The 25,838-nt window shown below is 41.1% G+C and overlaps 1 protein-coding gene across 1 annotated transcript in view; it reads right to left on the bottom strand.

The window, feature by feature from the left end:
• EDC3 (enhancer of mRNA decapping 3) overlaps window positions 1-25,838 on the bottom strand; it is a 54,446-nt gene that overhangs the window by 11,925 nt on the left and 16,683 nt on the right. Inside the window, exon 3 of the mRNA XM_006866485.1 lies at window positions 7,919-8,254. Within this exon, the coding sequence (XP_006866547.1) occupies window positions 7,919-8,254 (336 nt within the window). The remainder of the gene's footprint in view (window positions 1-7,918; window positions 8,255-25,838) is intronic.

The raw sequence follows: 25,838 nt of genomic DNA, 5'->3' as shown, positions 1-25,838 counted from the left end.
CACAAGGCTATTGAAAATACCATGGCTTAGGTCAGGAGCACTATAGTCTTCAAATTGACATCTTTGCTTTTGAACACTTTAAAGAGGTCTTAAGCAACAGATTTGCCTAATGCATTGCATCTTTTATTTTCTTGACTGCTCCTTTCTTGGGCGTGGATGGTTGAAACAAGCAAAATAAAGTCTTTGAAAACTTCAATCTTTTTGCCATTTACTATAATGTTATTTACTGTTTCAGTAGTGAGGACTTTCCTTTTCTTTTCATTGAGGTGCAACTCATACTGAAAGCTGAGTTCTTTGATCTTCATCAGTAAGTATTTTAAGTCCTTTTAGTGTTCAACAAGCAAGGTTGTATCATCTGCATATCACAGGTTGTTACTGAGCTTTCCTCCAATCCTGATGCTGTGTTCTTCATATATTCCAGTTTCTCAAATTATTTGCTCAGCAAACAGATCGAATAAGTATGATGAAAGAATACATCCTAGCTGAAGTATATCCTGAATTTAAACCATTCGGTGTTCCCTTGTTTTGTTTGAACAACTGCCTCTTGGTCTATGTTCAGGTTCCTCATGAGCACAATTAAGAGTTTGGAAATATTCATTCTCCACCATATTGTCCATAGCTTGTCATGATCTACACAATGTTTTCATTATGTAGATGATTTTGCATCGTCAATAACATGCAGGTGAACATCTTTCTTGCATTTCCTCCTAGCCCAGTTCCAGCTGATGTAAGCAATGATATCCGTCATTTCACATCCTCACTTGAATCAAGCTTAAACCTCTGGCAATTCTCTTCTATTTCCAACTTTTTGAGAAAGTGCCATACCATTTTCCATATCACAGTGGTTGTAGCATTTTACAGTCCCACCAACGGTGTAGGAGGGTCCCAGTCTCTCCACAACCTCACCTGCTTTTGTTGTTTTCTGTTTTCTGGAACTTTGTTATTAATGCTGGAGTAAGATGGTAGCTCATTATTGTTTTAATTTGCATCTCTAATGGTTAATAATAGTTTGTTGGCTGCCTGAATGTCTGATTTGCTAAAGTGTCTGTTCATGTCCTCCACCCATTTTTAATTGGATTATTGGTCATCTTCTTGTTGAAGCATTGAAGTATTCTATACATTTTTGGAGAGTACTCTTTTTATCTGATGTGTCACTGCCAAACATTATTTTCCCAGTCTGTGGGTTCCTTTTTTTTTTTTTCTTCAAGTTTTTATTGTGAATTGAGTGATAGTTTACATAGGGGAACATCAGTTTTACATTCATCCTACGTATTTGTTTCATTGCAATGATTACAATCCCCTTCATACTTCATCATTCAACAGTATTTGCTTCTATTCCCTCTGGGTTTTTTTTGTATGTGTATGAAAGCACTCAGGAATATATAATCATTCAAATAGCCAAAGGGCACACCTTGCAATCCTGCCCTCCAGCCGCCAGCACACATCCCCTCTCTTTCCATGAATCTTGAGTCCTCAGCTGCTCTGTCTCGCCACGTCATCATCTCTGCCTCCATCTCTGGTATTGCTGCTTCTCTGGGTAGGGTACTACACTCCACTACTGCTCTTCTCCCCTGATGGTCCCAGGGTCCTCCATTCCGGGACTGTATAATCGACCATTCACTGTGGGTTCTCTTTTGACTTCTTTAGTAAAATCCTTTGATACACATAAGTGTCTCATTTTTAGGAGATCCCTATTCTTGAGGAGATAAAGGCATGGCTAGTCTTCAAAGCATTAGAAACTTCCGGAGTGACTCTAGCCAGAACTAAGAAGCAGAAATGGAATGCCAGCTATAGTAGACAACTGCCAGTAAAATGGTGAGAGCCAGACTTGTCCTGAGAGTAAGATATGCTCCCGGAGGCTCAAAGACTTAGCTAGCCTAAGTGAAATTGCAAATGAGGCAAGCCACAAAGTAACAGGGACAAACAACTGTGGCTCCACCAGCTGCTCCTCTTTAGAAACCAGAAGTACTTTAACAAGCTACTTGGATATGCGTACATGGTGCTGGATTCGAAGGCAGCTCAGACCAAAGAGTGCCTCACTCCAACTGCACAACAGTAAACTCTAGGTGAGGTCAACTTCACGCATGTGGTGGGCCCCTAATCCCAGCAAACACGTAGTGCAGAGGTAAAGCAGCATCCTTCAGTAAGCACAGATGGGGTAACTTCAGAGACTACCAGCACTGATAGCACCCCACTGCTTCCCACCAAGAGTTCTGTATACACTCTGAGACACAAGAGTAGAAAAGAAATGGTGGGAGTTTTTAAGTGCTTTAGGTAAATGTGCTGCAAAAGATCTCTTTCTAGTGTTAAAGAGCAAAGATGTCAGTTTGAGGACTAAGGTGCACCTGACCTGACCCCAGCCGTGGTATTTTTAATCACCTCATATGCATGCAAAAATTGGACAATGAACAAGGAAGACCCGAGAAGAACAGATGCATTTGAATTATAGTGTTGACAAAGAATACTGAAATTACCATGGACTGCCAGAGAACAAACAAATCTGTTTAGGAAGAAGTATGGCCAGAATGTTCCTTAAAGGCAAGGATGGTAAGATTCCACCTCTCCTACTTTGGACATGTTGTCAGGAGGAAACAGGCCCTGGAGAAGGACATCATGCTTGGTAAAATGGAAGCTCAACAAAAAAGAAGATCCCCAACAAGATGGAGTGACACAGTGGCAGCAATAATGGGCTTAAACACAACAACAATTGTGAGGATGTGTAGGACCGGGCAATGCTTCATTCTGTTGTGCATAGGGTCGCTATAAGTCAGAATCAACCCATAGCAAATACAACAACCCAAAATGAAATGCTGATATATAAATATACCTGAGAGAAAATTACTAGAAACTAGGGGATGAAGAATTCAAGTTGATTATTAAGGAGCTCTGGTAGCGTGTGGTTACGAATCGGGCTGCTAACCTCAAGGTCAGCAGTTTGAAACTACCAGCTGTTCCGCGGGAGAAAGATGAGGCTTTCTGCTCCTGTAAAGACTTACAGCCTCGGAAATCCTGAGCTGGGTCGCTATGAATCGGAACTGACTCCACGGAACATAACAACAACATAAGTCATTCCTAGTCAAAGGTTTACTGAAATGCCTACTTTTAGCAAAATGAGGCTAATAACAAAATGAGGCTAACAGTACGACCTCACAGAGACGACCTGAGGATGAAGTGCGGTAACCCACATGAAGAGCACAGAATGATACCTGGAATGAAGTGAATCCCCAATGAAAGTCAGCTATTAATGTGGCCAATAACAATGTTGCTTCTCCTAAAAAAGGCCTCCACCCTTCCCTTTCTGCCACCTCAAAACCTTGTACACACTTCTATTATCTGTCTGTCTACACATTCAACTGTTAACCAAAAGGCTGGCAGTTCAATTCCACCAGAAGAAAGGCCTGGCTATCTACTTCTAAAAACTCAGCGGTGGCAAACGTGACAGGGCGCAGCTGTGCTCTAACATACCTGGCTCTCCAGGATTCAGAATCAATGCAATGGCACCTGCTTGCATACTTTTAGGCCCCTGAAGTGATAGTGATAGGTTATACAGAGCTTTACCTCGTATATCTTAAACAATACCTGACATATAGTAGGTAGGCTGTAAAAAAACATTTTCTTTTAAACAGTCTACTTATTGTGTTTTCAGTGAAGGTTTACATGGCAGTTCAGGTTCCAATTCAACAATTTCTACACAAACTGTTCACCGACATTGGTTACACTGGTCACAATGTGTGAACATCCCCATGATTTCTATTCTGTTTCCATTCTGCTCGTTCCTATTCCGCTCTTTCTTTTAAAGTATATGTTGACCATTTGGTCTCATACTAGGGGGCTTCAAAAAGTTCATAGAAAAATCCCATTGTCTCTTAAATCCATTTTTTCCATGAACATTTTGAAGCCCCCTGGTATGAGACCAAATGATCAGCACATACTGATTCTGATTAAGCAAGACTTGGATTCCAGAGAGAAAAATGTGGGTTAAACAAAGGACTAAATTTAGTTGCTTCCTGAATGTGTTTTTGCAATTGATGGGTTTACTGTGACACCCCCACCCACAACCACAGTTGGCAAAGCGTACTGCCAAGAGCTCCAGTATGAGCAATTAGAGAATAACGGCTCATCTACTGCTTATACCACGTGGCATGCAGTGATCACGCAGGGCACCACAGCAAACCACCACAGTCCAGATCTTAGAACCCAAGCTATCACCAAATAAGTAATAAATAAGCTGTTCTTTCTTTCTTTTGCTCCTAAGGAGAGTAACGAAAAATAAGGTATTTGGGATTCTGAGACATGGACAACACAAGGCTCAACTAGGGAGTGTAGTCCCTGGGTGGTGTAAATAATGAACAGGCTTAGCTGCTAACTGAAAGAGTTCAGAGCTCGTCAGAAGAAAGACCTGGTCTACTAACAACAAAAAAAGGAGTCACTGAAGAGCTGATGCGGCAGAATCCTAAACTGGCACACACGGAGTCACTGAGTCAGCAGCAACTCTATGGCAACTGGGTTAGATTGCGGAACTAGCCAGACAACGCCCCCCCAAACTGAGCTAAATCGGTCCATCTCTATGGGAATGCGAAAGAGAGAAAACACAAAAAAGAAACAATACTGAGGGGGCTTCAAAAAGTCTGGAAAAATTTCATCACTTTTTAATTCCATTTTTCCACCAAATTTTAGAAGCCTCCTTGCGTACCCTTCTCTCCTTATAGTCTTTCTCTTCTTTCACTTATCTGCATTCAGAAGAAGGAAGGAATGATGCTGGGTAAGATTTATAAAAACCTTCACCTCTGTGGGCCTCAATGTCCTCAATCTGTAAAGTGAGAAAATGCTATGAGGTGATAAGAGCCCTATTATATTGTAATGATCCTAGACTCTTTCTCCAAAAATTCCAGAGAGTTCCTTTCTTTCTTTCTGACCCTAACACTTGGCTAGTAGATCCAACTAGCAAAGTGTCCCCAGTGCTGAATACCAGTCAGCAGAAGCCTGCTGCAGGGCTGTGCCTTACAGCAGGAGCAGATCAAAACCACTTCGAAGAGAAGCTGCTCAGCAAGATAAGGGCTTGTTGGCTCTATTTCCAACAGAGAGGCTATTGGCAAGTTTCCTTTCTGCTCTTATCACTGCTGAGAACAAAGAGAAAATTCAGATGGCAGGAGGCTGCTGGGTGTCTTGTACCCTTTACTGTCACGCACGAGTGAGGAGCACCTGGTTCCTACTCATCACAGCTGCCATACTGCACTTCTTGGTTTGTAGTATGTTTGTTGACTACAGTTCTGGGAAAATGGTTTCAGATGAGAAAAGAGAACTTTTCACTTCGGTCGTTAAAAAGGTGTGAAAATCTTTCCTGGGGACATTGACTGTGTGGTGGTATGCCGACTCATCGATCCTGCATGGGGGTCTTTGAAGTTGTAAATCTTTACAGGAGCAGACAGCCTCGTCTATCTCCTCCAGAGTGTCTGGTGGACTTGACTTGCTGACTTTGAGATCAGCAGCCCAACACATAACCCACTATGCTACCAGGTGGAATGTGCATAGGAGAAAAATTCCCACCCCTCCCTTTGTCTACCTTAGCTCTTTTAGATTTGAGAATTTATCCTTTTAGCACTTCACTCCAAAGCAGATTATAGTCTTCCCAAACCCAGGAATTTATTTAGTATTGTTGTTGTTGTTAAGTGCCGTCGAATCGGTTCCAACCCATAGCGACCCTGTATAGGGTTTCTGAAGAGTAGCTGGTGAGCTTGAACTGCCGACCTTGCGGCTCAAACCTACTTTGCAGTCCAGCGCCATACCAGGACTCCTACACCAGAATTCCTACAATGTAACAAGTTTCAGGGAACTCATACACTGCACCCTTTAACAGCCTCACCACCACCACCTGGACTGCAGCTAGAGAACTACCAGCAGAAGCAGCTTAGCAGGCAAATGAGACAGAAAAAAAGTAGAAGCAGGAGGCAGTAGGCAGGATCTGGGTGTGGTACCAGACGTGCTGAATGACAGTTACCCATTAAAATTAAGCCTGATTGAGCTAGGCGCTTTACCTTCACACAGGTGGTACCGATCAAAGGATTTCAGCCAACCACACTGTCAGTGCCACTTAAGGAAGAATGAGTAATGAGCCTCTGGTAGAAGACTGGAACAATGAGAAGTTTTCCCCTGTCTGTTTTTCACATGGAAAGCACTTACAAGTGTCTACATTCAGCAACAGCAAATATAACAGAGCCCCACTGCTGACTACAATTAAGTCATAGCTCTGACTTTCCTCCATTTAAGCTGTTGTCATAATTTCCCTTATAACCGCTACCAGAACTCAAGATTTACATTCCCTTAATTCCAAACTTCAAACAAGCTGAAAACAGTACCCAGTTCATTCTCTACTTTTTAAAATGATTGATTCTTCCTTCAGCTGGTAAGATCATGCAAACTGTATTCCAAGGGACCCAGTTAAGAATATGGATCTAAGGTGAATGGACGGGGGCAGAAACAAGACAGACCATCTTTCTACAACTTTTATCTATTTCATAAGCCAAGAAGCTATAATTAAGATTTTATTTGAAGTCTACTGATAAAAATGAGACTTCAAAATCACCAAGATAATGTTGTTATTGTTAAGTGTTGCCGAGCTGGTTCTAACCCATAGTGACCCTGTATAGGGTTTTCCAAGGAGCAGCTGGTGAGCTTGAACCACCAACCTTGCAGTTCAAACTGACACTGTGGTCCAGCGCGTTAATCGTAGACTATCGCATGCAGTGATCTACGTAACTACCAGGCCACTAATTTGTTATGTAAGAATTATAGCTAGACAGTTCTCAAAAACCAGGGCTAGCAGGAGGCTATGCAGTGTGAAAAACAAATGTATTCTCCTGAAATCCCAATAGTGGACCAGAGTTTTCAACATCTATCTCCAATGTTGTCGTTGCTGTTTTATTTTGCAGCTGCAAAGAACTAGTATGGCAGTTGAACATTTAACAAGAAGTACAGGCAGCAATAGGAGAGCCAAAGGGAAAAGCGATTTGAATTATTTGAATCTAGAGAGTCGGCCCCCCTATGCCTTTAATTGCTCAGGCCACCCACAGAGGGTACAAAGGCCTGGAACTTGAGCTTAGAACGGCAGGGATCTGAGTTCAGCATATCCTTCAAGGCACTGCTTTCATGGTCCTTCTTAAAGGAGCTCCATAGTCACGCACTGTGATCCTCATTTTCCAGATGAAAAACCTGAGGCCCTACAGGAAAGCTGTGAAACTCCTTTTGGGTCTCTGAGGAACCATTTAGACAGTTTGATTCTCCATCATCGGTGGAGGCCCAAAGCTTTCCTGGATTAACCAGAGCAGCAAATATAGCCTGGCCTTAGACGGAAACACTAATTTTCACTCTTCTGTTCATAGCCATCCTAGTGAGTGTGAGGTCTATCTGAGTGCGATTTTGATTTGCATTTCCCTGATGACTAAAAGGAGTCAGTCTCTGGGGGGTGAAAACAGTTAAGTACTGGGTTACTAACCGAAAGGTTGGTGGCTTGAATCCAACTAAAGGTGTCTCGAAAGAACGGCCTGCTTCCGAAAAGTCACAGCTATGAAACTCCTGTTCTACTCTGAAAACACCTGGGGTTGCCATGAGCTGGATGGACTCAACAGTAACTGACTTCTGAAACCGGTTATGCCTTTGTTAACCCTAACCTAACTACAGAGCAGCCAGAACTGGCCAGCTGCTGAATAGAGAAGAACAAGTGGTAAAATTAACCCCTCCACAGCAGGAGGATGTTACACTGTCTGAAATCCCCTAACAGCATTAATAATGGACCAATCACCAAGCCACTGAATTGCTGGTTAAAAAAAACAACCCCCGCCCCGACTCCAAATCTGGGTCTGTTTCAAACATAATAGAAAAGGAAGAGCCACCAATGGGATGTGGGACCTGAACAACTCACCAGTGCAGAACTCCTTGCTCATGTTGCTGGGCACCGTGATCCTTCGATAGACAATGGGCTCTGACTCCAGGATGTTCTCGTCGTGGCGGTACCGAGAAGGCCTCTCGTTTGGGATGCCCCGGGACCGAGTACCGTTTCTCCTCTCATAGGTGTCAATCTCCTCAAACACAGCTGCTTTGTCAAAAAGGGCCAGGTTCCCTTCAAAATCAAAATCTGTGTCTGGAATCTCCTCAATATCATCCCCGAAGCATTCATCATCTTTATTCTTCATTTGGCCATTCTTCAAGCCACTTTTCTTTGGAGTTGCCTGATTTGGGTGCCTGCTACTAGATGACCCTGGAAAGAAATAGGGACTAAAGTCAGTGTGCCCATAAGAAATGCTCAGTGCAAGTGGACAACATAACACATTAGCTTTTTGTGTATTATGGGTTGCAGAAATAGAAGTGATGATTGCTGTTGTTGTTGTTAGGTGCCATCAAGTAGGTACCGACTCATAGCGACCCTATGCACAACAGAACGAAACACTGTTGGGTCCTGGGCCAACCTCACAATTGTTGCCACGCTTGAACCCACTGATGCTGCCACTTTGCCAATCCATCTCATTGGGGGTCTTCCTCTCCTTCTCTGATCCTCCACCTTGTCAAACATGATATCCTTCTCCAGCAACTGGTCCCTCCTGGCAACCCACAAGGCACCACAGTACGACAAACTGACAGATGAGTGGCAGAAAGTGAAGATGGTAAAGACAAATTATTCTTAAATCATATTAAGCACACAAACTACCATAACTCTCATATAGAATGATAGATTCCAAGACTTACTAAGTAACTAGTTTTGTTGTTGTTGTTGGTAAGTGCCATTAAGTTGATTCAAACCCATAGTAACACTATATAGGGTTACCAAGGAGCAGTCAGTGAGCTCAAACCATCGACCTTGTGGTTCAAACCGACTTTGCAGTCCAGGGCATTAGTCCACAGCACCACACCAGCACTCCTAGTTAACTAAGTAACTAGTTATTGTTGTTAAGTGCTGTTCAGTTATTTCCGACTCATAGCGACCCTGTATAGGGTTTTCCGAGGAGCGACTGATGAGCTTGAACTGCTGACCTTGTGGTTCAAAACGACTTTGCAGTCCAGCACATTAACCCACAGAGTCACACCAGGACTCCAAGTAACTAGTTACATGGAAGGGTAGCAATCTCCTCTCACAGGTAGGGTGGTTTAATCCTTAATGTCTGGCACCTATTTAAGAGAGAAATATCCTTAGAGTAAAAGACAAATCTATCTAGCGACCCTAACTCACCAGGGGAAGTAGGAGCAGATGGCTGGGTCAGATTTCTATAGCTACTTAACAAGGGAAACAGCAATGGATCATGAGGCAGGAGACTTAGGATCTATTTGCAGTTCTGTCATTAACATGTTAAATTATCTTACACAGAGTCCTGGTGTGGCACTGTAGGATAAGCACTGGACTTCTGACTGTAAGGTCGGCAGTTCAAATCCACCAGCCACTCCTTGGGAATCCTAAACAGGGTCACTATGAGTTGGAATCAACTTGACGGCACACAATAACAATAACACAATCTTACACTGTCATCCCATTTCTCAGGGTCTCAACTTTCTTGGGTGTATAATACTCACTGTGGTAGCCCCAACAGATTCTTTATCACATACGTTGTTGTTACGGGCCACTGAGTTGGTTCTGACTCACAGTGACTCTGTATAGGGTTTCTGAAGAATGGCCAGTGAGCTTGAACCTCTGACCTTACTTGCAATTTAGTGCCTTAACATGCAGCACACCAGGATTCCTTATCACATATAGGTGGGTCAATAAATATTTAATGAACTCATCAATACCAGCAAGATCAATTACAAAAATTCTTCTGAAAGGTGGGTACTATGTAAATATAACTCAGGTTCAAGTTTCCTTAGTGCCAAATATCAGTACAGAGAAGACTATCCTAAGGATGATGGTTCAGTGAAGATTGAGGCTTTAGTTTCAAAACCAAGACTGACCAAATTATGAGGGGCAGCAGAGTGTTTTATTCACCACAAGCAGCTCAAAGAATGAACTGCTACAAAGCTAGACAAAATTTAGGTTTTTAAGTTCAATTTCCAATAGTTTAATAAAATATTTAGAGATAGAATGTTGCAATCCACAACTATGTGCTAATAAGCATGCAGTCATTAACCAAGATATGTTGCTTATATATAAACACACACACACATATGCAAATACAAGGGGGCTTCAAAAAGTTCTATTAGCTGTTTTGGCTAATAATGGAATGGGAAAATTCCATTATCTTTTAATTTTTCCAAAAACCTTTTGAAGCCCTCTTGTATCCAAACGCACACAATTAAAACATGATGTCATTAGAATGATAACAGAAGTACATATAAAGTATAGTCCTGGTGTGGCACTGTAGGATAAGTACTGGACTGCTAACCACAAAATTGGCAGTTAGAACCCACCAGCCACTCCTTGGAAATCCTATACAGGATTGCTATGAGTTTGGCACCGATGGAATGGCACTTAACAACAACATATATAAAGTGTTGTAGACACAGGGATGAGAAAGCAGCGCTGGATTAGGAAAGAGAAAGGGTATGAAAAATGAAAATACACGGTCGTCAGAATAATACTACAAGCAACGCATGTAGGCAAGGAAGAATAAGAGAAAAAAAGTCCAGTAGCAGGACGATTAACGCACTGTCAATATTGTAAAAATACTGTAACAAAGTATTGGATCAGGAAACAAGTCTCTCTCAATGGAGTCTTTGAACTCAGAGGCATGTATAGGAATGCTTGTTGACAGATGCTGTCCAGTCTTTACAATGAACTTATGCTCAACAGAACAAAACAGTGCCAGACACTGCGCTACACAATCGTTGTATGCTTGAGCCCATTGCTGCTGCTACTGTGCCAAACCAGCTCGCTGGGGTCATCCTCTTATTCACTGACCCTTGACTTTACCATGCATGATGTCTTTCTCCAGGGACTGGTTCCTCTTGATATGTCCAAAGTATGAGAGACAAAGTCTGGCTATCTGGCTTCCAAGAAGCATTCTGGCTGTACATCTCACAACACAGATTTGTTTGCTGGTCTAGCATTCCACTTAATATTCTCTTCCACCACCAGAACTTAAATGCATCAATTCTTCTACAGTCTTCCTTCCTTACTGTCCAACTTTCACATGCATATGAAACTACTGAAAATACCATGACTTGGTTCAGGCACAGCTTAATCCTCAAACTGACATCTTTGCTCTTCAGCATTTTAAAGAGGTTTTGTGCCGCAGATATGCTTAATGCAACACATTGTTTGATTTCTTGACTGCTGTTTCCATGAATGTTGATGGTTGGTCTGAGCAAAATGAAGTCTTTGCTTAGTCTACAATCTTCTATCCATTTATCTTGATGTTTTTTACTGGTCCAGTGGTGAGGATTTCTGTTTTCTTTACATTGAAATGCAACCCATATTGAAGGCTGTGGTCTTTGATCTTCATCAGTAAGTAGTTTAAGCCCTCTTTGCTTTCAGCAAGTAAGGTTGTATTATCTGTATACTGCAGCCTGTTAATCAGTCTTCCTCCAACCCTGATGCCACATTCTTCTTCATATAATCCAGCTTCTCAGATTACTGGCTCAGCATACAGACTGAATAAGTATGGTGGAAGAATACAACCCTGGTGCACACCTATAATTTAAAACTATTTGGTGTTCCCTTGTTCTGTTTGAACAACTGCCTCTTGGTCTATGTATAGGTTCCTTAGGATCACAATTAAGTGTTCCAGAATACTCATTCTCCACAATGTTGTCCATAACTTGCCATGATTCACGCAATCAAAAATCTTTGTGTAGTCAATAAAGCACATGTAAACACTTTTTGGGGGTTGGTGTTCTCTGCTTTCAGCCAAGATCCATCTGACATCAACAATGATATACCTGGTTCCACATCCTCATCTGAAAGCTGGCTTGAACCTGTGGCAGTTCCCTGTCAATATGCTGTTGCAACTGGTTTTGAAATCAGTCGAGCAAAACTTTACTTGCATCTGATAATGATATTAATGATATTGTCTGATGATTTCTATATTCCATTGGGTCATCTCTATTTGGAATGGGTACAAATATGGATCTCTTCCAGTAAATTGGCCAAGCAGCTGTCTTCCAAATTTCTTGGCATAGATAAGTGAGTGCCCCCAGTGATTCATTACTTTGTTAAAAGATTTCAATTTATATTCCATCAATTCTTGGTGCCTTGTTCTTTATCAATGCCTTCAGGTTACCTTGGACGACTTCTTCCAGTGCTGCTGTTTCTTGATCATATGCTACCTCTTGAAATGATTGAACATCATCCATTTCTTTTTGGTACAGTGATTCTGTGTACCCTGTCCATCTTTTTTCAATGCTTTCTGCATTCAATATTTTGCCCATAGAATCCTTCAGTATTCCAAGCCGAGGATTGAATTTTTTCTCAGTTCTTTCAGCTTGAAAAATGATGAGTGTATTTTTCCCTTCTGGTTTTCTAACTCCAGGTGTTTGCACATTTCATTCAATATTTGACTTTGTCTTTTCGAGCTGACCTTTGAAATCTTCTGTTCAACTCATTTACTTCCTTATTTCTTCCAGTCACTTTAGTCTCTCGGCATTCAACAGCACCGTTTCAGAGCCTCTCTTCTGACCTATTTTGTGTTTTTCTTTCTTTCCTGTCTTTTTAGTGAACTTCTGCTTCAAATTTGTTCCTGAGATGATCTCTAAACTCAGGTAGGATTTGTTCAAGGTTATATTTTGGCTCTCGTGGACTTGTTTTAATTTTCTTATGCTTCAGTCTGAACTTGTGTGTGAGCTGATCCACAGTCTGCCCCTGGCCTTGTTTTGGCTGATGATATGCTACTTTTCCACTGTCTCTTTCCACAGAAGTAGTCTATTTGATTTCTGTGTATTCCATCTGGTGAGGTTCATGTGTAGAGTCAAGTATTTTTATTTGGAAATAACAAGTATTAGTATCCAGTCCCATGATCAAATTGAGAAAATAAGACCACATTGTTCCTGTACCTTGCTAGTATGCCAATTACAGAGATTTGGGATAAACTCCAGACTTTAACAAATCTATGGCTAAACATCTGAAAATATTTTAACTATTCAATTAAATGTGAAGATTTTTAATACATGTTGTTTAGGGTGTAAACAAAATATTTTTACTAGAAAACAAAGAACAAACTAGATGTGACCTACTCTGGATAAGGGGACAGAAGCTTGATTTGCTCTAAAGATAAAGATTATATTTTGGTTAAGTACCTACTACATACTTTTTCTAGTCATGCAGTGAGAATGCTATGCTGATGATAATATTAATTTTAAACGTAATTTCAACTATATAAATTATGTAACTGTATTTAAATAATAAGCATATAATGAGCTCTGGCGTGGCACTGTAGGATAAGCACTGGACTGATAACTGTAAGATTGGCAGTTCAAACCCACCAGTCGCTCCCAGAAACCCCATACAGGGTCATTTATAGCCATCTTTTATGTTGTTTAAAAAAGGTATTTGCAATGAAGAAATCATTAGTCTTGCAAAATTATATCACATGATCCCCAGCATCATTTTTATCATCAAGGCCGTATTTTTCAACTACTGATCCTCCTCCTTCTTCTTTGTTTACAGCCTTTGAATTCTAATCACCAGTAATTATCAATACATCTTGATTGCATGTTCGACCAGTTTCAGATGGAAGAAATTGGTAGAATTCTTCAATTTCACCAACACTGGCTTTAGTGATTGTTGTGCAAATTTGAATAATAATGGTATCAACTGGTCTTCCTTGTATGCATACAGACAGCATTGTACTTCAAGATAGATCTTCATATGTTGTTTTTGATGATGAATGTGACACCATTCCTCTTTGTCATTCCCAGTAGAGTAAACCATGTGATTGTCAGATTCAAAATGGCCAGTACCAGTCCATTTCAGCTCACTAATGCCCTGGATATCAATCTTTATGTATTCTATTTCATTTTTTTTCCTTAAATGTTTTATTGTGAATTATGAGATCGTTTACATGGGAGAACATTAATTTACATTCTATTTCATTTTTGAAACTTCCAGTTTTCCTAAATTCATACTTCACACATTTCATCTTCTGATTATAATGGATGTTTACAGTTGTTTCTCCTCATTTTGAATTGTGCCCCATCAGCTAATGAAGGTCTCGAAAGCTCTACTCCATTCGTGTCATCAGTCAACTCTACTTTGGAGAAGGCTGCTTTTTCTCAGTCTTATTTTGCGTGCCTTCCAACCTGTGGGGCTCATCTTTTGGCACTATATCTGACAATATTTTTGTGTTCTTCATCATGTTTCAATATTCAATATTCTGATGCTATCTGACAATGTTTAACTGCTATTCATAAAGTTTTCAGTGACGAAATATTTGCAATTCATCTCTCCTACCTAGTCAGTCTTAGTCTGGAAGCCCAGAAAAAACCTGTCCATCGTGGGTGACCTTACTGATATTTAAAATACTCATGGCATAGTTTACAAAATCACAGCAACATGGACGTCACCACAGTATGATAAACTGATGGACGAGAAGTCCAGCTGCAGGATGATCAATGCACGGTCTCAATAATGTAACAAAGGACTCTCTAAGGAAACAAGCCTCTCTCCGTGGTGTCTCTGAATTCAGAGGGGTGCACAGCATGATCAACCGGAATGCAAAAAGGTATTAAATATTCTACTTACGTTTTCTTTTAACTAAGAAATAAGAAATTAAGCATCAGGAATGCACTGCTAGAAACTGGCATTCTTATGAGGTTACATGCCAGTCAAACACGACCAATGTCAGAAACCTGAGGTAAGAGTAAAGATCCATAATAAGGATAAGTGTGCCTATGCTGTTGGATTTATGTCAATTTTGATATTAAGATCACAAAATGAAGTAAACATTTCCTTGAAAGAAACGGTGTATTAAAGATAATATGAAGGGGCTTCAAAAAGTTTAAGGAAAAATGGAATGAAAAGATAATGACAATTTTCCAGAAACTTTTGGAAGTGCCCTTGTACTAATAATATGTGAACAAGAGAATGACTGAGCCCAAACTTCACTTTCCCTATTCTCTTATGTGCTTTCTTTAGCTAGACTGAGGTTTCTGGGTGGTGGTTTTTCACTCCCTCTCCCTTTCTGTTTTATTAAGCTAATCTAATTAGATTTAAGAAAAAGATGGCCTCTCAAATGAAAACTTTTCAAGGAGGTTATTTGAAACATGAATTCATATCCACCATCACTGATTTGTCATAACTGTGGTAGTTTGTATGTTGCCGTGATGTTGGAAGCTATGTCACTGCTATTTCAAACACCAGCAAGATTACCCACAGTGGACAGGTTTCAGTGGAGCTTTCAGACCAACATGACCAGGAAGGAGGACCTGGAAAACACACACTACACACAAAATCCCTGGTCAATGAAAACCTTATGAATAGCTGAGAACATTGATACAGTGCCAAAAGATGAGCTCCACAGACTGGAAGGTACATAAAATATGACGGGGTAAGAGTTTTTACCTCAAAGTAGAGTCCATTTTAATAATGTGGATGGAGACAAACTTTCAGGACCTTCATTTGTTGATGTGGTACAACTCAAAATGAGAATAGCTGCAGATAACTATTATAATAGGAACATGGAATATACAAAGTATGGATTGAGACATACTGGAAGTCGTCAAACATGAAATGGAATGCATAAATATTTATATACAGGGCTGTTCAAGTGTGGCATTTGATAAGGATAAGCATTGCAACATCAGCAGTTCAAACCCACCAGCCACTCCCTGGAAACCCTATATAGGGTCACTATGAATCAGAACCAACTTGATGGCAGTTAACAACAATAGCAAAAACAACAAGCTTAAAAGGACCAGTACTGGCCATTGTGAATCTGTCATTCATATGGTCTATTATGCCAGGAATAACAAACTGAAGAGTAATGGCATCACATTCATCATCAAAAAGGGCATTTAAAGCTCTATAATTGATTAACTTCACTCTAAGTGTACACTCTACATCAGGAGTCTGTAAATTATAGCCCAGCCGTCAAATGTAACCCATTGCTTGTTTCTATAAATAAAGTTTTACTAGACTACAACCACACTCATTTGTTTACACATTGTCTACAGCTGCTTTCATGCTACAAAGGGAGAGCTAAGTCATTGAGACAGAGACCTTATGACCCAGAAAGCACAAATTATTTACCATCTGACCTTTTACAAAATAAGTTTGCTGACTCCTGATCTACAATATGCTTCTCAGAAGTAATTATTTCCAGCTATGGTTTTCCAGTCATTAAAAAGTTCAAACAAAACAAAACTAGCTGAAACTGGTACCAGTTCTTTAAATCTGTTTCACTCAAAGTGTTTAATCACATGTGTCACTTATTTCAGTGCTGCCATTCAAGTCCACATTCACCCTTCACGATGCTGGGGCTGGAACTCTATCATTCATATGTCTCCTCTGTCAGCTGGCTTCTTGTTAGGGCCCACCAACATGGGGGACTGGAGGGAGACAGGAAGGGAAGAGGAAAGAGAAGGAGATTTTCTCCTTCCTGTTTGCTTGCTGTTCCTGCCAGTATTCCCCAGCAACTGTCTTTTACTGGCAAGCTGGTCTTCAACTTTTCTTTCTGGTATGCCCATACAGAAATCAACTTCATCATACAGAAGTACTAGCACCAAATCTGTGAAGCACCTTCTCTGAGTTGTGAGGTTCTGGTAAGTCCAATCTTTCCCCTTTGTTTCCATGTCCTCAAGTTCTCTTTCTTTGCTTTTCCAGTCTTCCGACACCTAGTTAACCAATTCCCTATGTTGAGTTCTCTCTGAAGTAACCAGTATGGTCACTAAAAATCAATGCTATACCAAGACTTTAAAAATCAATGATTCACCTTGGTTTCCCCCTTGCCTACCATTGTAAAATAGACACTTGAGAAGAAGAGAAAGGAATAGCCAGAAACATCACAATAGAAAGCTTATAAATCCATCTTCAGCCTATAACTGCTTGGAATACCTTAAAGGGGGCTAGAACTTGCCCAGTGAAAGAGGCTTCCTGGGGAGCCTTTGCATTGCATAAGACCATAGGTGGAATCCTGAACCCCACCCAGAATCTTCTGAGGTAGGAAATTTCCACTTGAAAGGACAAGTAGACCAACCTGGATCAGCTAGAAGAGGAGAAGATACTCTGTGAAAGACTGGCAGGAAAAATCAATAACAGTAACGGCAGTCTCATTGACTACTACAAGAACAAGAAAGTTGTTTGCCTGGAAGCCATCAAGGCAAATGGTCGAATCCCCTCAAAGCAAACCCCCTTCCAAGACTAAGACCACGAGCAGGCATGTGGTCTGGCTGGTGACCACGTTCAATAGACTCCTGTGAACCTGGGTTAAGACTTGGTTGGCTAGCAGTATGGCAAGGCCTGGGGACTCCTGGGCCCAGAGGCAAGTGACATGGCCACAGAGGACTAGAGCAGAGTGTGAAGTGTCCAGCTGATATGAAGTGAGGAAAGATGCACAAGAACACCCATACTTGCAGATAGTACTCACTTGACCTGGCTTCAATGGCTGGATGAGCAGAACTTGACTAGAAGAAGAAAGAAGTAGAAAAAAAAGAGTAATCTGCTACAATTTGATGAACTTGACCTATACTTATGGATGTAGTAGCTCAAAAGAGGGAACTAATCTTTAAAGCAAGGATCATTCCCACCCTCTGGGTACATAGGGTTGACAGAGATGGGCAACTTAGACATTGACTACCCAAAATGGGGGGACTACAAAGGCAAGAAGTGACTGGCTTACAAGCTTTCAAGAGGGAGCCTAGTTCCAGAGGGGGCAGGGAAAGGTAGAATCTCCACTGAATGGTTTCCAATCTGTTGGGATGGGGCTGATGAAAGGCGACGGGGATAGGGCTCTTGTGGGGTGCAATAGTGAATAATTGCTATCAGGACTGACTGTGAGGGTCAGAAATGTAAACATAGACATTTTTTTTAACAAAAGAAGGGGAGTGGTTGATTTTGCAGTCCAGGAGCGGAGGTCTCTGATACCATTAGGTGAGAAGAGCAGAGTGCGGGACCCTACCCAGAGAAGCAGTGATGCCAGAAATGAAGGCAGAAACAATGACGTGGAGAGATGGCGTGTCTGGGGACTCTGGACTCAGGGAGGGAGAGGGGCTGTGTGCTGACAACTGGGGGGCAGACTTGTGGGGTGTACCCTTTGGTTGTTTGATGATGCATGGAGAGGATTGTAACCATGGCAATGAAACAAAATACGATAGGATGAATGTAAAGCTGGTGTTCTCCATGTAAACTATCACATAATTCACAATAAAAACAAAACAAAACAAAAAACAATGATTCACAATTGATTCCCTTGTTTTAGCCAAATATTGTGTTCAGTAAACAAAAAATATTCTGAACCATTAATAAAATATTACTAGAAAACTAGCTTATTTCATGTTTATTTAATCTTTACAAATGTTATGCCTCATAGCTAATACACATAACTATCATAGAGCAGTTCCTTGGGTGGCACAAACCATGAAGAAGTTGACTACTAGCTGAAAGGTTGGCTGTTTGAAACCACCCAGAATACAGGCCTGGTGATCTGTTACCAAAAGGCTACAGCAAAACCCTATGGAGCCATTCTACTCTGTACACATGGGGTCATCATGAGTCAGAACTGATCAACGGCAACAACTACAACAACAACAACAAGGTAAGGCTGTTGTAGTGAAGTGCCGTCGAGTAGGTTCCGACCCATAGTGACCCTGCATAGGTGAGCTTGTACTGCCAATCTTGCCATTCAAAATGACTTTGCAATCCAGTGCATTAACCCACAGTACCACACCAGGACTCCCACTATGGTAGTGGTCGTCAATCAATTATGTGTAAAAAGGTATATGAGAAGTGGCTAAATTGTTTTTACCAAGCAGGTGATCAAAAAGACAAAGGTACTGTCCTGTTGATTGAGAACCATAAACTGTTTTAGCATTAAAATAACGTAAAAGAATAGTGAACTCTGGATTCTAGGAAAATAATCAAGAAAACATTTTCTAAAGAGATGAACCTCCGCTGAGTGCGGCTAAGTAGTTGGTCAATAAATTTGCTAAGACTTCTCTGGCTTCTCCAATTACCCTTCTGAGCAAATACTCACTGGATCCATTAGTTGCCTTTAAACAGAAGATATGTGGGAAAACAGTTCCAGCTTTGTTTGTATGCTCCTAGCTAATCCTTCTGGAAATTTTTAATTTTTAAGCAAAATTTGTACTGCCAAGACCAAGCTATTTCACATTTGTTCCCTGTGTGTCAAGATGAGGAACTCCATTGCAATATCGCAGAAGGCTGTGGATACCAGAACAAGAAATGTGTGTATTATGATTCTGTTAGCTGCTAAACCTCACAGTAGTTCCAGATAGAAAATCGATCCAAACATGTCAGCCCAACTATAAAATTTAGGTATAGAATCATATATGCTGACCAACTGTCCCAGTAAGGCAGGAACACAAGGTGAATAGGAAAACTGTCTTCTGGGAGAGTACTTGAACACTAAACACTAGGAGTGTGACAAAATAAAGGTACCATATGAAATCTCAAAAGATCAATTCTTTTCTTAAAGGAAACCTGGTTAAGAACTGTTAGACACTGAGTCATCTTACCCTGACAGTTTCAACACTTCCTGAAATGGGTAAAAAGACTGGTTATACAGTGGCAATACCAAATGTAAGCCAGACAGACCCTGCCCCTACTCCTACTCATCAATACTCCAAATACTTAGAAATGCTGAATAAAATATGACAAAAAACTATTATATAAACCAAATTCACTATCATGGAGTTGATTTTGAATCCTAACAATCCTGTATAGGATTTCTGAGGTTGTAAACCTTAATAGGCGCAGAAAGCCTCAGTTGGCTCCTGGAAATCTGCTGGTAGGTTTGAACTGTCAGGGCTAATCCTACAGTACCACAAAGGTATGGTGGTGGTGTGCCAGGAGTCGATTCCAACCTGTGTAGGGTTTCTGAGGCTGTAAATCTTTACAGGAGCACAAAGCCTCATCTTTCTCCCATGGAACCTCTGGTAGTTTCAAACTGCTGAGTCGGGTTAGCAGCCCGACTCATAACCACTATGTTACAGAGCTCCTTCCACCAAGGTATAGCTGATCTCATCAGCTGTTAAACCAAGACAGAAGTGGTAATTTTCTAATGACACTATAGCTTCCTGCAAGTCTCCTTCCTTTGTTATTAAATGTATCTTAGCATTTCCCTCAGCCATAAGGAGTCCTGGGGTGATGCTGCAGCCAAGTGCTTAAGCACTGTGCCACCAGGACACCCATAAGCAACAACAGAAGCCAAAATATCAAAGTATCTTCAAAGTGCTGAGTGAAAACAACCTGGAATTTTTATTTTTGGCAATCTGTTTCTGAAAAATCAGCTGCTCACCATGCTACAGAGCACAGTTCTAACAAACATGGGGTAGCTAATAAGTTGGAATTGACTTGATGACAACTGATTTAATCATTCAAAAGTGAGGGCAACATTTTTAAGCAAAAAAAGAGGAAATTTACCACTCATTGAAGGTGCCCTGGTAGCATAATGAGTTATGAGTTGGGCTGCTAACTGCAAGGCCAAGGTCAGCGATTTGACTCCACCACCTGATCCGCGGGAGAAGATGAGACTTTCTGCTCCCGTAAAGATTTATGGTCTAGGAAACCCTACACGGGGTCGCTGTGGATCAGTCAACTGGATAGCACACAACCACCACTGCTCATTGATTACTGACAAAGGATTAAAAGCCTGTGTTTCAGAACCTAACAGAGTGGAATGGAACATAAGAAGCAGCAAAGAACTTAGTAAGCTTGTCATGCCAACTATAAAAACATTAATATTATAGTATTCAACAAAAATTTAAAACATTTTTGAAAGTAAACTGTATGCCAGGGACTGTTTTAGGTATTTGTTAAGTGCTGTTGAGTCGATTCCGACTCACAGTGACCCTGTATAGGGTTCCTGAGAAGCGGCTAGCGAATCTGAACTGCCGACCTTGCGGTCTAGTGTTTACAGTAGCCTAGTTTCCAGAATAAGAAATGCCTCTACTTTTTTCAACCTAGGAATCCAAGTAGCCAGTTCATCCCAGGATTAAGGTTTACAGATAGAAAAGTGACTCCACCTCAGGGCATAATGATGGCGTAAAGGAGGAACAGTGAGCCCCTGGGGATGATGAATAATGGCTGGCTGATAAGCAACAAGACTTGTCAATGTCATGGAAATCCATAGTATAAGAAACCTAATGAAATATTACAACATGAATCAAATATTTAATACTTATTTTAAGGAACTATTTAGGCCAAAGTACAATTCCTTCACCAGCTGCTCCTCTGAAACCCTATACAGGGTTGCTACAGGTCGGAACCAACTCGACGGCACTAAACAACAACATAATTCCTTTGCTACTTATTAGAAATAAAAGTATTGGGGTTGTCTCCATGTGTCTCTTCACTGCATCAACTGCATTTATAATCAATGCCAACTGCTCACTGAATCCGAAATAGCTTTGCATGCATGAGAGTATTCTGACCAGTATTTCTCTATACTCATTCATTCAAAAAATATTTGTAAAGCATCTGCTATATACTGTGAACTGTGTTAGGTGCTGGTGATTCAATGGTGAACAATAAAAATAAATCCCAGTCCTCACCTAAGGTTACACTTAACCCTACTATCATTCTAGATCACTTCTGCAACCCTGTTGTTGGTAAGTCGGTTCCTAATCATAAAGACCCTGTATAGGGTTTCCTAGGAGCGGCTGGTGAGCTTGAACTGCCAACCTTGCAATTCAAACTGACTTAGCAGTACAGCACATTCACCCACAGCGCCACACCAAGACTCCTTCTGAAGCCCTAATAGCTTATAAATAAATATAAATAGCAGGAGTCCTGGTGTAGCATATTGACAGGGAACATTTAGAAATTCAAGCTAGATTCAAAAGAGGATGTAGAACAAGGTAATCTGCTAGTATCAGATGGATCTTGGTTGAAAGCAGACAACACTAAAAAGATGTTTACCTATGTTTCACTATGTAAAGGCATTCAACTGCTTGGATCATAACAAGTTAAGAGTGGGAATTCCAGAACACTTAATCATGCTCAGGTAGAATCTGTACATAGACCAAGAGGCAGTGGTACAAACAGAACAAGGGAATACTGTGTGGTTTAAAACCAGGAAAGATGTGCATCAGGGTTGTATCCTTTCATACTTATTCAACATGTATGTTGAGACAATAATTCGAGAAGTTGGGTTATATGAAGAAGAATGCAGCATTAGGATGGACTCTTAACCACTTGCAATATGCAGATGACACAACCTTGCTTGTTGAAAGTAAAGAGGACTTGAAGCACTTACTGATGAAGATCAAGACTACAGCCTTCATCATGGCTTACACCGCAATGTAAAGATAACAAAAATCCTCACAACTGCATCAATAAGTAACATCATGATAAATGGAAAAAAGATTGAAGTTGTTAAGGAATTCATTTGCTTGGATACAAAAATCACTGCCCATGGAAGCAGCAGTCAAATCAAATGATGTATTGCACTGAACAAATCTGCTGTAAAAAAATCTCTCCAAAATGTTAAAGATCAAAGATATCACTTTGAAAACTAAGCTTCAGCTGACTCAAGTCATGGCATTGTCAATCACCTCACATGCATGCGAAAGAAAGGTGGACAAGAAATAAGGAAGACTGAAGAAGAATTGATGCCTCTGAATTATGGTGTGGCAACTAACACTGAATAGACCATGACCTGCCAGATAAACACACAAATCTATCTTAGAAGCACAGCCAGAAAACTCCTTAGAAGCCAGGATGGTGAGACTTCGTCTCATGTACTTTGGGCAAGTTATCAGAAGGGACCAATTCCTGGAGAAGGACACCATGCTTAGTAAAGTGAGGGTCAGCAAAAAAGAGGATGACCTTCAATGAGATGGACTGACACAGTGGTCACAACAACAGTCTTAAACAAAGCAGTACTTGTGAGGGAGTGTTTCATTCTATTATATACATGTTGAAACCAACTCGATGGTACCTAGCAATATCAGTCAAATTGCCTGCATTTTCATGGCACTGTCAAAAGACAATTGTCACAGATAAGCAGTTTTAGAGCCAGTATTTGTTCCTTGTAGTGACCCTGTTATTTCTTATCCAGCACCCAGATGCCTCCGGCCTCGGAACATAACACCAGTTTTTGTTCATATAGATACCTTCCTATCTCTGCCACATGGTATAGAGGTGGCTGGTTGAACTCCACTTGAGGGACTTGATTAATTCCTAAACTAATCACAGTAGTGCTCATGCCAATAAGTGATTTAAGTATGGGCATGTGGAACACTATTGACCAAGACATGATTGAGTGAGTGTTGGGGAGGAGATCTTGCAGTAGTTCTAATAAAAATTTCCTCACTCCTGAAAACCAGTGGTTCTTTAAAGGGGGAGATCCTTCCCCACGCCTCCTCAGGAAACATTTGACAATGTCTGGAGCCATTATTGGCTATCACAACTGGTGAGAAGGTATTACTGGCATGTAGGGGGTGTAAGCCAAACCAAACCAAACCAAAACCCAGAGCCACTGAGTCAACTGCAACTCACAGAAAGCTCAAAGGGTTTCTAAGACTATAAACGTTTACGAAAGCAGATGGCCAAATCTTTCTCCTGTAGAGTGGCTGGTAGGTTCAAACAACCAACCTTTCAATTGCTGTTGTTGTTGTTAAGTGCTGTCAAGTTATTCCAACTCATAGTGGTCCGGTATAGAGTTTTGGAGGAGCAGCTGGTGAGCTTGAACCACTAACTTTGTGGTTCAAACGAACCTTGCAGTCCAGTGCATTAACCTGCAGCGCCACACCAGGGCTCCTTTCAATTCGTTGCTGATAGGCATGTGGGATAGGTCTAATTTCCATAGACTCACCAGGAGGAAGGTCAACAAACTCAACACCAGCCCAAGGCCTATTCCTATGAGACAGAGGTCAGAAATTCTTCCACCCTCTAACCTTCTTTCCCAATGCTGACACCAACCTTCCCTCCCAAAACATTCACACAGAACTCACGCTGATATTCTAATTATGGGGTTTCTTAGGGAAGCTCTTGTTGTTAAATGCTGTAGGTTTCTGAGAGTAGCAGGTGGGTTGAACTGCCAACCCTGTGGCTGTCTGCCATACTTACCCTCCAGTGCCAAAGGTCACAATCCAGGATCAGGAAGGCTCAGGACACAGTTTTTGGTCAGGTCAGTCTCCTTCAGCCATGCCTGCAGGAATCCCTCTCTATGGTCCTCAATCACTCAGCCTTTGGTCCCTAAGCCTCTGTCCTACTCAGACAATGTTACACAGCTCTTTTACCACTGCCAATGAATGCCCCAAAGGGCATTCGCTGCGCCACATGCATCAGCCTAAAGGCCCGTAGCTATAGCTCTGTGGGTGGGCAAATGTAGCCCCCCAGGCGAGCCACCCATCTCCAGGCACTCGGCACTCAGCTTTCTTGCTCTGTGGGCTGGGAAACCCACCATTCTGACTCACGCTCTGGCTCTTGATTCTGCTGTGGCTGCTCCTCTGCTGTCACAGTCGCCTCTTGGATTGAGAAGGTCGAGCAGAAGACACTCTCCACTCCTGGTTCTTCTGTCTTGATGGCAGTGAGAGTCCCCTTCCTACTTCTGAGATGGGTCATTAAAAACCCCGTGGGATGGCAAAACTGACAAATCCCCATGTTAAAGTTCTATATAAGCTATTTGTACAGCCCCATTCAGTCACTTGATTGGAGTTACAAGACTATGGCTAGAAGAGTCATACACTGCACCACTGTAGTTAAGCACTTTAACCATAGTTCTACCAGGGTTCCTCAGTAAATGCCAAAGATGCTGCTAAGTATCCTATAATATACTTACAAGGCAGTCCACCCAAAGAAAAAATTATCTGGGCTAAAACGTCAATGGTACAGGATTGAGAAACCCTGCTAAGCATGATACACTAGCAAAGACGGTCTTTTTTTTTTTTCTTCTGAAGGATGTTATGTCTGGATGAGTAACATGGAACTGCTAGCACCAGCTACTATCAGAGGACGAAGCAAACACACACAATACAGTCTGACTAAAACAAGGATCAAGACCTGATTCTACTGTGCCTGGAAACATCCAACCTCTGGACTCACTGTGTTAGAACTTCTTTACCATTTAAGCCATTGAGTAATGTTTTTAATTACTCACAATATAGATATAATTTATGTAGCACTTTAACATTTACCATGAACTTTTTAACAAAGACTACTTCATTAATTCTCATAGTACTGTAAGTTATTATCAGGTATTATAAAAGCACAAATACTTCACAATGGTTATTATGGTCTATAGCCACTTATTAACCTAGAGGAAAATAAGACACTAAAGACTTCACTATTTGTCTTACTGCAAAACCTATGTGCCTGGCATCTTAGGCTTTAAAATATACATTATTCAGTTTCTCTTCTAAACAACCTGATTAAATGGTCATTCCACAAATGAGGAAGCTAAGGGTAAGAGATTAAGTGACTGGCTCCAAATTTATGCAGCTAATTAATGTCTCAATTAGGATTTGAACTTTGATCTGTCAAATTCCACACTAGTTGACATATAAAGGAAGTCTGCTGGCGTAGTGAGCTAAGCATTAGGTTACTAATAACAAGGTCATTGATTCAAGCCCTCTAGCCACTCAGAGGGAGAAAGATGAGCTGTCTCTTCTTTAAAGATTTACAGTTTCATATGTCACACCAAGGAGTCCTGGTGTGGTGCTGCAGGTTAATGCACTGGACTGCAAGGTGAGTTTGAACCGCAAGACTGGTGGTTCAAGCTTACCAGCCACTCTGCAGAAACCCT

This window comes from Chrysochloris asiatica, unplaced genomic scaffold, assembly GCF_000296735.1.
Source record: "Chrysochloris asiatica unplaced genomic scaffold, ChrAsi1.0 scaffold00092, whole genome shotgun sequence".
Classification (NCBI taxonomy): Eukaryota; Metazoa; Chordata; class Mammalia; order Afrosoricida; family Chrysochloridae; genus Chrysochloris; species Chrysochloris asiatica.
Note: the sequence above shows the minus strand (reverse complement) of the source record. Positions and strands in the feature narration are given on the sequence as shown.